We start from the raw sequence: 12862 nt of genomic DNA on the forward strand, positions 1-12862 counted from the left end.
CTTGGATTTAGGCATGCAGGACAATCTGCCCACTTTGTTTGTCTCTCTGCTTTCAGTCATATTTACAGAAGCGTCTATTTCTGACACGGGTTCTAGGTGGCAGTGTTGCTTTATTAGTTTCTGAGGCCGCTAGGAGGGGCTCAAGGGTGGGCAAACTTTTTGACTCGAGGGCCACAATGGGTTCTTAAACTGGACCGGAGGGCCGGAACAAAAGCATGGATGCAGTGTTTGTGTGAACTAATATAAATTCAAAGTAAACATCTACACTAATAAAAGAGAAACATGGTAATTGGCGTACGACCGCTACCCTTCCCATTGGCTAATCAGCGTATCCTTATGCAAATTAACTGTCAGCCAAGATGGCGGCCGGCAGCCATGCACTGAAGGGAGCAGGGAGGCTTGCTTCCTCCAGGGACTGCAGACTCCAACGTTCCCCGCCTCTCAACTGCAACTCTAAGCAACTATTACTATGTTGCAAATAAGAAGCTAAACAAAACTGGCTTTCAGTCAGCCCCGGACCGCAACATTGTATCCATGTTTTCAGCAGCAAGGCCTCAGAGCTAAAGCTGGCCCGGAATAAAAAAAAAAAAAAAGAAAAGAAAACAAGGAGAGATTGGGAGCTTTTAGTCAACTGCCAGCGGGAAAACAGCCCTCAGCCCCTCAGCCAGCCTGGCCAGGCACCCCAGTGGGGACCCCCATCCTGATCCAGGACACCCTTCAGGGCAAACCAGCCGGCCCCCACCCATGCACCAGGCCTCTATTCTATATAGTAAAAGGTTAATATGCCTCCCGGCACCGGGATCAGCGGAGCAGCAAGGCTCCCGGCACCGGGATCAGTGTGACAGGGGGCAGCGCCCAAACCCCCTGATCAGCCCTGCTCTGTGCCTGATAGGGGGGGAGCTCCCCAATCCCCCGATTGCCCTGCGGCTCTGTGTGTGACAGGGTGCGGAGCACCAACCCCCTGATTGGCCCTGCTCTGTGTGTGACAGGGTAGAACCATAACCTCTACATCGGCCCTGCCCTGAATGTGACAGTGGCGGCCTCCCAATCCCCTGATCCGCCCTGCTCTGTGTGTGACAGGGGGCGGTGCCCCAACTCCCCTGATGGGCCCTGCTCTGTGAGTGACAGGGGGCAGCGCCCCAACCCCCTGATTGGCCCTGCTCTGTGAGTGACAGGGGGCAGCGCCCCAACCCCCTGATCGGCCCTGCTCTGTGCGTGACAGGGGGTGGCGCCGCAACCTCCCCATTGACCCTGCCTTGAGTGTAACAGGGGGCGGTGCCCCAACCCCCCAATCAGTCTATCCTGAGCATGACTGAGGGTGGCATTGCAACCTCCCGATCCGCCCTGCTCTGTGCATGACGGGGCGGCACCCCAACTCCCCAATCGGCCCTGCTTTGATCCTGACCAGGGGCTGCACCCAGGGATTGGGCCTGCCCTCTGCCACCCGGGAGCAGGCCTAAGCCAGCAGGTCGTTATCTCCCGAGGGGTCCCAGACTGTGAGAGGGCACAGGCTGGGCTGGGGGACCCCCCCACAGTGCACAAATTTTTGTGCACCGGGCCTCTAGTCATTACATAAAAGGGTACGGTCTTTTTTTTTTTTTTTTTTTTTTACTTTTATTCATTTCAAACGGGCCGTAGTTTGCCCACGGCTGGCTAGCTCTTCTGGAGAAAAATGGCTGGTTAGAGTTGAAGGGACCTGGCTGTCCCAGAGCTGGATTCCTGGTCGCCTCTCCCTGCTTTGCTCCTCAGCCTCCACCAAACCTCGTCCACCTCGGAGTGTGTTTGTAATTGAAAGATCCTATGCACTGGGTTTAGCGAGTAAAAATAAGGGCAATATAAAGATAGAGCAACCATGCTGCTGAGTGATTCTCTCCCCCTGGCACTGCATGGCCAGTATAGAACTTCAGGCTGCTTTTCTGGGTGCATCCTCCCATGGCTGTAGACTAAGATCTAACGTCCCCCACTGCCAGCAGCCCTGTGGACCCCCTTTCACAGTCGAGTGTTACATGTGTCCCCACGGGACGCAGACTTGGTGCAGCGCAGTTTCCTTCTGACCCTCTCATCCCGGTGGTTGTGCGTTTCTCTTTCCAGCCCAGATCCCTGATCCTACCATTCTCCAGATGTCCTCTGTCTTTTCGGCCATGGATTATCTCACCAGCAGTGTTTAATTCGCCAATTCCAGGTGGATGTTACTCGATTCAGCTGTTTCTTCTATCTGCTCTCTGAGAAGGCGCAGGACACGTCTGCCTATTCGGCTGCCATTTTGTCTTCCCCCAGACAAACTTTTTAGGAGCCTGCGGCTGGGGAGGCTGGAATCTCGGTGTTCGTGGGTTCACAGCCGAGGCAGCAGGTCCCTGGCTGGTGTTGATGCAGGGTCCCGGGTGGTGTCCGAAGGCTCCCTGGGTGGAGGTGAGGCTGGGCTCCCAGTCACAGCAGCTCTCCCCTTCAAGATGGCACAGCCTCTGCAGTGGAGCCGGCCGCCCTGGGAGAGATTACAGCGGTAAGAGAGGCCACCCAGCTAGGGGAGCCTGGTCCGCCAGCCCCCAAAAGTCCTGCGGAATATAGCTGTCTCTCATTCACACACACACACACACACACACGCCCCACATGCCCACGCACTCCCCTTTTGCTCCCTCACTCACACTCTCCCTCACGGCTATCCTGTCGGCCGCCATCTTTGATTCTATTAGTTACATTTTAAGTGCTTAATGTCTATGTGACTAGCAGAGGATACCTGTTGCACAGCTCAGATAAAGAATATTTCCATCATCACAGGAAGTCCTGTTGGACAGCGCTGGTTTAGATCATTTACATTTAATTTAATTATAGATAGAGCTGGATTTAAGTCTATTAATTTGTTCCAGGTTTTTTCTTTAATTTTTTTTCTTATCCTGTCTTCTTTTGGATTAACCAAGTATTTTTATGATTGCACTAGAGGCCCGGCACACGAAATTCGTGCATGGGTACGGTCCCTAGGCCTAGCATGCAATCAGAGCCATCTTCCCCAGCTGCCTGCAGTCGGCCCCGCCCCCCGCCACCACCCACCCTCAGTTCCCTGTTTGCCATCAGTTGATTGGAGCTGCCAACTCGGGGGAGGAACCGAGAGGTTGGCCATTCTGCCTGCTCACCAGTCCTGCCCCCTGCCACCAATCACCCTGTTTCCCCGTTTGCCATTGGGCAATTAGAGTCTGATAGCCAGGGGAAGGGACCAAGACATGGGCCATTCCCGCCTGCTCACCGACCCCGCCACGGGTTGCCCTCTGTGTGTGGGATGACTGGTGGGGCGGGGGCCTTGGCCTGGCGCCACCCACGTCCCCTGCCACCCACCCCTGGTTCCCTGTTCACCATTGGGTGATTGGAGCCTGCCAGCCGGGGAAAGGGACCAAGAGGTGGTCAGTGCACCTCATGGTGACTGGTCGAGTGGTCGTTCCGCCATTAGGGTTTTGCATATTATCCTTTTATTTTATAGGATTTTATCTCCTCTATTGGCTTATTAACTATACCTCTGTTTTTAAATTTTTTTAAAAATAGTAATTGATGCAGGCTTTAACTGACACACACTACCTTCAAACTGTGCTATAGTAAGTAGTTCATGTATGGCATGAACCAATAGGACTTCCTGTGATGATGGAAATGCTCTATATCTGAGCCGTGCAACAGGTATTTACTAGTCACATGCAGATATTAAGCACAGAAACATTGCATGTTCAGTTCCTATACATGTGCAGATCTAGTCCCCTTCCTATCCTTTGTGCTGTCATTATTGTATGTTTTGCTGCTTCATGTATTATAAACCCTGTAATAATTGTTGTTGCTTTAAACATTCAGTTATATTTTCAAGAAATTTAAAAAAGCAAAAAATTCTCTCATATTTACTCATATTTTTACCTTTCCTGTAGTCTTCATTCCTTTTTGCAGATCTGAGTTTCCATTGTCATTTTCCTTTCTCTTGAAGAACTTTTAACATCTCATATAGTGTATGTCTGCTTACAAAGAATTTTCTCAGATTCTGAAGATGTCTTCGTTTTGCCTTCATTTGTAAAGGATATTTTCACTAGATATAGAATTTCTTCTGGAATTTTTTTCACACGCCCTTATCTCCAACTGACTTGTCAACCCAGTAAGACTGCCATTTGCATGTTAACCTCTATCTTTGTATAGCAGTGACTGAGCAGCACTCTTAGGAGAAAAGCTAGTAAGTATCATCTCACCTTATATAGTTTCCTTCTCTCAAGAGTCTCCCCTTCAGTGTCTGTCAACCTTTGGTTGCACTCTAGTTCCTTGAAAAAAAATTGATTATAATTATTATTAACGGGGAGGTTAGTGTTATATAATTACTCTACCATTACTGGGCGCTAGAACTATAGCTATAATTTTGTATTGTACTTTTTTCACTTAACTTCTTAACATAAGAATTAAAGTGTTCCTTTTTCTGTGGGAGCCATTGAGTTGAGAGGAGTGTAGCCGCCTCTCCATGCACTTAGTGTACTCCAAAAAGGGGAAATTATCTGGCAAAAATGTCACTTTGCCTACTGTGTTCAAGGCTCCCTTTCGACCAGATATTGTGGGCTTTGTTCACATCAACTTATGCAAAAACAATAGACAGTCCTGTGCTGTCAGTGGTCAGTGAATTGGCAGGTCATCAAACCAGTATGGAGTCTTGAGGTACTGGCAGAGCTATGACTCGAATTCCCAGAGTTTGAGGTGGTGGGACTCCTTGTTCTACACAGGGTGCTTTTGGAAATATGTGTCATGGGGCCACCACCTGTTTGTACCAACAAAAATCTGGCGTCATTGGCACCACAGAGTGAACACAACATTTAAGTGCTATGCCATCTGCTCTGCCGTGGCTGCCTTGGCCTTCCCAGCGCTGGTCATGTCTAAAGGTCATCATATTGAGGAAGTTCCTGAACTTCCTTTGGTGGTTGAAGGTAATGTTGAAGGCTACAAGAAGACCAAGAAGGCAGACTTATTTTTTAAGATACTTAAGGCCTGGAAGGATGTTAAAAAGGTCTATGCCTCTCAGCTAATGAGAGCTGGCAAGGGCAAAATGAGAAATCATTGTCATATCCAGGGCAGGGGACCTTGCATCATCTATAGTGCAGACAACGGTATCATCAAAGCCTTCAGAAACATTCCTAGAATTACTCTACTTAATTTAAGCAAATAGAACATTTTGAAACTTGCTCCTGGTGAACATGTGGGCTATGTCTGCATTTGGACTGAACGTGCCTTCTGCACGTTAGATGAACTCTATGGCACTGTGTAAAGCTGTCTCCCTTAAAAGTAACTACAACCTTCCATGCACAGGATGCTCAATACAGACCTGAGCAGAATCTTGGAAAGCCCAGAGATCCAAAGAACCCTCTGAGCACTACGCAAGAAAATTCATCGCAAAGTCATAAAGAACAATCCCCTGACAAACCTGAGAATCATGTTGAAGCTAAACCCATGTGCAAAGACCGTGCATCAGAACACCAGTCTTCTCCAGGCCAAATCAGATGAGAAGGGGGTTCCAGGCATGAAGCCTGTGGTGTGGGAAAAGAAGGAAAAAAGGTCTTGCCGTTATGAAGGAGAAGAAACCTTTGGTAGGAAATAGGCTGCAGATACCAGGAAACCGGCAACTGAGAAGAAACCACAGAAAAGAAACCTACCACAGAAGAAAAGAGGCCTGCAACATAAATTTAAATTTGTTTCATAAAAGTCAAATCAGCCGAAACCGGTTTGGCTCAGTGGATAGAGCATCGGCCTGCGGACTGAAAGGTCTCAGGTTCGATTCTGGTCAAGGGCATGTACCAGGGTTGCGGGCACATCCCCAGTGGGAGATGTGCAGGAGACAGCTGATCGGTGTTTCTCTCTCATCGATGTTTCTGACTATCTATCTCTCTCCCTTCCTCTCTATAAAAAATCAATAAAATATATTTAAAAAAAAATAAAAGTCAAATCACTTTGGATAGCTAATTTTGAATAAAAACCTGATCAAAGGCAAAAATAATTAAACTTATTAAAAATGTATCACAAACATCTTTAATGACTTTAAACATTCTGTTTTATGAGTGAATATGCCATAGTTTACTTGGGTATTTTCCTATTTTGGAAATCAAATATTTCAATGTTATAAATAGTGCTGGACTCATTATATGAAGAGAAGAACTATGTTATGAGGGTCTGGACACATTTCTCACAGATTTACTTAAATCAGTTGTATCTTGGGGAAGTATAAATTTTCATAAATTCTTTAGTTTCTTTGATTTTTTTTATTCTTTCAAACTTGCTTACATCCTATTTTAGTAAAAGTTTTATTTTTATCATTACGGTTTTTCTTCTGCAGAAAAGAGAAAATATTCGTTCTTTAACTATGTCTGGCCATGTTGGTTTTGAGAGTTTGCCTGATCAGCTGGTCAACAGATCCATTCAGCAAGGCTTCTGTTTTAATATTCTCTGTGTTGGTAAGTGCCAGACTTTTCCTCTAAATTGTTCTTTCATATTCCTTGTGCTCACTTCATTCTTGTAAGATGTGTGGTGCTCATGTTATCAATTTGAGATCATGATCACAGATATTTTTCAGTTATTTAAATTCTATGAGTTTTTTTTTAGCTGTACTACTTTAATTTTTTGTTTGTTCTTTAAACATTTCAGTACTTTCTTCAACGTTCTGAGTAACTTACTCATTTTTATGTTCTACTAATGACTTAGTGGACCACCCTTAGCATATATTTCTTTCTTGGACAACTCAACTATTGAAATATTTGAAACATTTGGAATCCTTAAAACCATTCTAAGAGTTTATATTTCTATTTTTTTCTCATCCATCCTGTGCACCTATGAAGATATACCTTTGTTTCTTTCAGGGGAGACTGGAATTGGAAAATCAACGTTGATTGATACATTGTTTAATACTAATTTTGAAGACCATGAATCCTCACATTTTTGCCCACATGTTAGACTTAAAGCTCAGACATATGAACTTCAAGAAAGTAATGTTCGATTGAAATTGACCATTGTGAATACAGTGGGATTTGGTGACCAAATAAACAAAGAAGAGAGGTACATGTTTTCTTCTTGTAATAAAACAAATTTTTCTTAATTCAGGACATTTGTATTCTTGCCCTATGAGCTATGATTTGATTTTCTACTGTGGAAATCCATATCTTAGCCTCCCAGACTTTTAGTTTTTTAAATCATTAAGCAATATTTTATTCTCACTAACAATCGACATTTCTATATTTGGTTATTTAATTTCTTTAGAATAATTTGAATTACATTATTAAAATGTCTGTTTCAGCAAAAATAGTTTTAATTATTTTCTGATATATGCCAATATAGTGTATTTTAAGTGACTTGTACTTATTTTCAGACAAGACTTATTTCAGTGAGGGTAAAAAAACCCCAGTAAGACATACAATGGCAAATATAAATGGCCAAATCCATGGTGCATGAATTTTTTTAATGAAATTCTAATCAAATTAGCCAGGTACCTTATTATGCATTACAGGAAAGGTTTGGTAATGATATTTCTATTTTATATTATGTTATTATTTCTCTTGTGTTATTATCAAGATTGATTATAGGTTCTGTAATCAGATTTAGTTTAAATCTGAAATTTAAACTAAAAAAGGGGGAAGTAGATTGGAGTAAAGCAATAACTATTGTTCTTTTTTTCCTTTTTTGGAATGTATATATTTTCATTATTAGAGGTAATTTCCCATTTTTCTAAAGTTTGCTTTAGAGAGAATATTTTGCATAATTGACTCTTATGTAACTTATGTTAGCCTTTTCAGCGCATTTGTGTGTTCGCTTTAAATTTCAAGAAATGATTTGTGTGTGCTTTTTGGAAGAAACAGACCAGTGGCAGAGGCAAAGGCTTGTGACATGCTACTTTAAATCATATTAGTTTTTAAAATAATGTTCTATATAGAGATCTTGGGCATTTTCGATGATCTCTACATGGTACCTTTTAAAAGTATTTCATTTTCTATAGAAATATTGTATAGAAATATCAATTTTAAATATAGCAACTTTTGTAAATTCTCTGATTAATTACAGTAATTCACTTCTAATATTTAGATTTCCTGTGTCTGTGATAGTATAATGACGTTTATATTTCCAATCCTTTTTTTTCTTTTTAAATGTTTTGTTGCTATATAATTTACATAGAAAAAATAAAATGTATTGATTTTATTCAGTGTGCAATTCAGTTAATTTTGACAAATGTGTAGATTTGTTGTCACCACCATGATTAGATATAGGAGAAGGCCATAGTCTTGAGTGCTTTTCTCATATGCACGTGCACATGCAGATGAGGGTTTTGCCAAAGCCAGACGGGCCCTCTCCAGACCTGCATTGCTTTCTCTTGGTGTAGCTCCTTTTCCCAGTGTTCTTGCCTACAAATGCTAATTGTGTTAGCCTCCCTGAACTGCTGTCTATATCTCTCCAGTCAGAGTTGGCCAGGCTCTGTTCTCTCTTCTGTGCTATGCCCTGGAAACTTGTCTCCAGGCAGTAATCTGAGGAAATTGTTGAGCTCTCTTCATTTACTTCCCACCTTTGTGACCACAGTTTTATACTGCCTATTGTCCATTGTCTGAAAACCTTTGTCCAAGTTTCTGGCTGTTTAAGGTGGGAGGGTAAATCCAGTCCCATTTACTCCATCATGTCTGAAGACGGTAGTCTTTATTTTTCTTTCATTTTGTTTTATTTTAACTTTTTTTTTTTTATTGCTTAAAATATTACAAAGAGTAGTACATTTGTCTCCTTTTTATTCCCCTTGACCTTCCCCCAGCTCCCCCTATCCCTCAGTGTCTTGTGTCCATTGGTTATGCTTATATGCATGCATACAAGTCCTTTGGTTGATCTCTTACCCACCCCCCAACCCTCCCCAGCCTTCCTGCTGTAGTTTGACAGTCTGTTTAATGCTGCTCTGCCTCTGTATCTATTTTTGTTCATCAGTTTATAATGTCTTAATTATCCATAAATGAGTGAGATCATGTGGTATTTTTCTTTCACTGACTGGCTTATTTCACTTAACATAATGCTCTCCAGTTCCATCAATGCTGTTGCAAATGGTAAGAATTCCTTCTTTTTTACAGCAGCATAGTATTCCATTGTGTAGATGTACCACAGTTCCCTAATCCATTCATCCGCTGTTGGGCACTTAGGTTGTTTCCAAATCTTAGCTATGGTGAATTATGCTGCTATGAACATAGGGATGCGTATATCCTTTCTGATTGGTGTTTCTGGTTTCTTGGGATATATTCCTAGCAGTGGGATCAATGGGTCAAATGGGAGTTCCATTTTTAACTTTTTGAGGAAACTCCATACTGTCTTCCATAGTGACTGCACTAGTCTGCATTCCCACCAGCAGTTCACCAGTGTTCCTTTTTCTCCGCATCCTCTCCAGGACTTGTCGTTTTTTGATTTGTTGATGATAGCCATTCTGACAGGGGTGAGATGGTACCTCATTGTTGTTTTGATTTACATCTCTTGGATGATTAGTGATTTTGAGCACGTTTTCATATGTCTCTTGGCTTTCTGTATGTCCTCTTTCGAAAAGTGTCTATTGAGGTCCTTTGCCCATTTTTTGATTGGATTGTTTATCTTCCTTTTGTTAAGTTGTATGAGTTCCCTGTAAATTTTGGAGATTAAAACCTTATCGGAGATAACATTGGCAAATATGTTCTCCCATGCAGTGGGCTTTCTTGTTGTTTTGTTGATGGTTTCTTTTGCTGTGGAGAAGCTTTTTATTTTGATATAGTCCCATTTGTTTATTTTCTCTTTAGTTTCCAATGCCCTAGGAGATGTATCGGTGAAGAAATTGCTTCGGCATATGTCTGAGATTTTGTTGCCTTTGGGTTCCTCTAGTATTTTTATAGTTTCCTGTCTGACATTTAAGTCCTTTATCCATTTTGAGTATATTTTTGTGTATGTTGTAAGTTGGTGGTCTAGTTTCATTTTTTTGCATGTATCTGTCCAATTTTCCCAGCACCATTTATTGAAGAGACTGTCTTGACTCCATTGTATGTTCTTGCTTCCTTTGTCAAATATTAATTGAGCATATTGGTTCGGGTCAATTTCTGGGTTCTCTATTCTATTCCATTGATCTATATGTTTGTTCTTGTGCCAGTACCAGGCAGTTTTGAGAACAGTGGCTTTGTAATACAATACAGCTTGATATCTGGTATTGAGATCCCACCTACTTTGTTCTTTTTCAGGTTAGAATAAGGGAGTTTCTCTATGTTACAATAGTTGTGGGTGTTTTGGTTTTCTTTATTATTCATCTATATATATAAAAGATTAATATGTTAAGTGTCCCTCCAACCGTCCGACCAGCCACTATAACACACATTGACCACCAGTGGGCAGACACTCAACACAGGAGCTGCCGTAATGTGCACTGGCCATTACAAAGAAACAGCACTGTTGACCTGGTGCCAACAAAGCAACACTCAGCTTTCCCCAAGTGGGACATAGGCCCCGCCAACACCCCAAGCAACATCCCACCAAATCGCAGCCAATGCTGCCGACACCCCATGGTGCAAAATGTGGCTCATAGCCCAGCCCAACCCAGAAACGTCTCTGTGGGCACCAGGTAATGACATCATGTAGCAACTCCCGGTTTCCTCTCCCTAGTGAATAGCCGCCGTGGAGTTTCTTCAGCCCAGGATCACGACTTGCTTTATAGCCAGGTGCAAACATTTTACACTTTAACCAAATGTCTGTGAGGCATTTTCCTGTGCCTCATCTCATTTGATTCTCACAGAAGTCCTGGAGCAGGTAGATAGGAGACTTGGTGGAATCCTATTTTCTTTTCATTAACCAGAAAATGGAGATTTTACCCTTTTATTAGTATAGATGTGGCCAATATTTATTATCCTTTTAACCAAAATTTTGTTTTGCTTTCATAGTTGAAATTTGAGTTGGATATACAATTTTTGATGAGCAATTACTTTCTTTCTTCCCGTTGAAGATAGATTCCACTTGTCCCACGGCTTTTATTTTTACTGTTGAGAAGTCAGCTGTTGGTCTGTCTGCTCCTTTAGAGTACTCTTCTTTTTTTCCTCCAGTGCTTTTCAGATCTTTCTTTTTGCTGTTCTCCAGTTTTACCATAATGTCTAATTTTTTATTTATTTCTAATTTATTCTTTCAGTGATTTGTTTGACTTCTTGAGTCTGAATAGTACCATCAGTTCTTTAAAATAATCTGAGACATCATCTTTATATATTGCTTCTGCCCTTTTTATGTTTCCTTCCCTTCTGAAACTTTGGTGAAATATGTTAGATTTTCCCATTGTGTCATTAATGTCTCTTACTTTTAATCTCTCTTCCATATTTTTATTTTTCCCCTCTTTCTACATTGTTTTCATAGTTGTTATTTATCTTCCAGTATAGTAATTCTCTCTGTAGCTTTGTCTAATATAGGAGTGGAGAACATCTGGCTTGCGGGCCCACAAAATCATTTGGTCTGGCCCTGCCAAGGCCTTAGGGATATTTAATTAAATGTTTGGTCAAATACAGCAGGCTAATTTTTAAGTTGATAATTTTGTATGGCCTGAGAATGATGTTATAAATATCCAAATGGCCCTTGAAAGAAAATAGGTTCCCCAGCCCTGGTCTAATGTATACTATTAAACTAATACATTGCGTTTTATATTTTGGTTATTATATTTTTCAAGTGTGTACACTCTGTGTAGTTCTTACCTGTAGGATCACTTGTTATACTTTACTATTCCCAGCACATATGTTTAAGCTGCCTTTTATTTCTGTTTCTTTTATCTCTACTCATAATTATATCTTATAATTCCAGTATATTAAAATTTTGCAGTTAATTTACTGATGTTTGTTTTTTCCTTTGGTTTTCATTCATTGTGCTTTTTATTTTCTCATGTGCTTGGTCCTTCCTTCCTTCCTTCCTTCCTCCCTCCCTCCCTCCCTCCCTCCCTCCCTTCCTTCCTTCCTTCCTTCCTTCCTTCCTTCTTTCCTTCTTTCTTTTTTTGTAGTTAATGGCCTTTGAAAAGTTATTTCCAGAGATACTTTGAGGTCTAAGGTGAACATACCTTGCTATGAACAGATTTGTGTTTGCTTATGTTAAGCCCCTCTGGGCATTAATACTCTGAAGATCCCTAAACCTTTCTTGTGGCTTGAGGTTTCCAGAATCAAAGAGGCAATGTGCTGCAGATATGGGCCACAACTACTCAACAATGGGTCTTTTCTTCCTTTCCTTTTATTTTTCCTGCTTCATTTAGTGCCAGGCAGCCTTCCCTATAGATTCTTGGGGAGAGAGTAGGAAATGTAGACTTATTCTAGTTCATTCTTACCCTGAAGGTTTAGGCTTTTAGGATCTCAGCTCAACGTGGGGAGGCAGTCTCAATAGATTTCCACCTTGTGTGGGTCTTGGACTTTGATTCTTCCTTCTCATAAGTTCCTCAGAAGCAAAGCCCAAGAATTAGAGTGACAAATGACTTCAGGACGAACTAGCACTGATGCTTTAGTGTAGGGATTAGTAAACTTTTTCTGTAAAAGGCCAGATAGTAGATATTTCAAGCTTTGAAGGACATATAGTTTCTGTCTATACTATTCAACCCTTAGTACAAAAGCAGCCAAAGTGCATAAACAAGTGAATGTTGCTGTTTCAATAAAACTTTACTTATAAAAACAGGCATCAGGTTGGATTTGCCTCTGCTTACCTTTCTCAGTTTCCACACACTCTTCAAGTTAAAAAAATGTTATTAATTTTTAGAAAGAGAGGAAGGGAAACATCAATGAGAGAGAAACATTGACCGGTTGTCTCCTGCATGCCCCCTACTGGGGATTGAGCCCGAAACAGGGGCATGCGCCCTGACTGGGAATCAAACTGGCAACCTCTCAGT

General features: G+C 41.8%; 1 protein-coding gene and 1 pseudogene across 3 annotated transcripts in view; both read left to right on the forward strand.

The window, feature by feature from the left end:
* The window catches only part of SEPTIN10 (septin 10), an 83674-nt gene that overhangs the window by 32836 nt on the left and 37976 nt on the right, over positions 1 to 12862 (forward strand). For 2 of the 3 annotated variants that reach the window (XM_070405849.1, XM_070405850.1), the window contains exons 3-4: positions 6332 to 6449; positions 6852 to 7047. The exons of the other annotated variant lie outside the window; for it this stretch is intronic. In XM_070405849.1, coding sequence (XP_070261950.1) covers positions 6332 to 6449; positions 6852 to 7047 — 314 coding nt within the window. The remainder of the gene's footprint in view (positions 1 to 6331; positions 6450 to 6851; positions 7048 to 12862) is intronic. 3 annotated transcript variants of the gene reach the window in all.
* On the forward strand, positions 4475 to 5887 carry LOC139004407 (large ribosomal subunit protein uL4 pseudogene; annotated as a pseudogene).

This window comes from Myotis yumanensis, unplaced genomic scaffold, assembly GCF_028538775.1.
Source record: "Myotis yumanensis isolate MYYU_CA2020_CCGP unplaced genomic scaffold, mMyoYum1.0.hap1 SCAF_2, whole genome shotgun sequence".
NCBI lineage: Eukaryota > Metazoa > Chordata > Mammalia > Chiroptera > Vespertilionidae > Myotis > Myotis yumanensis.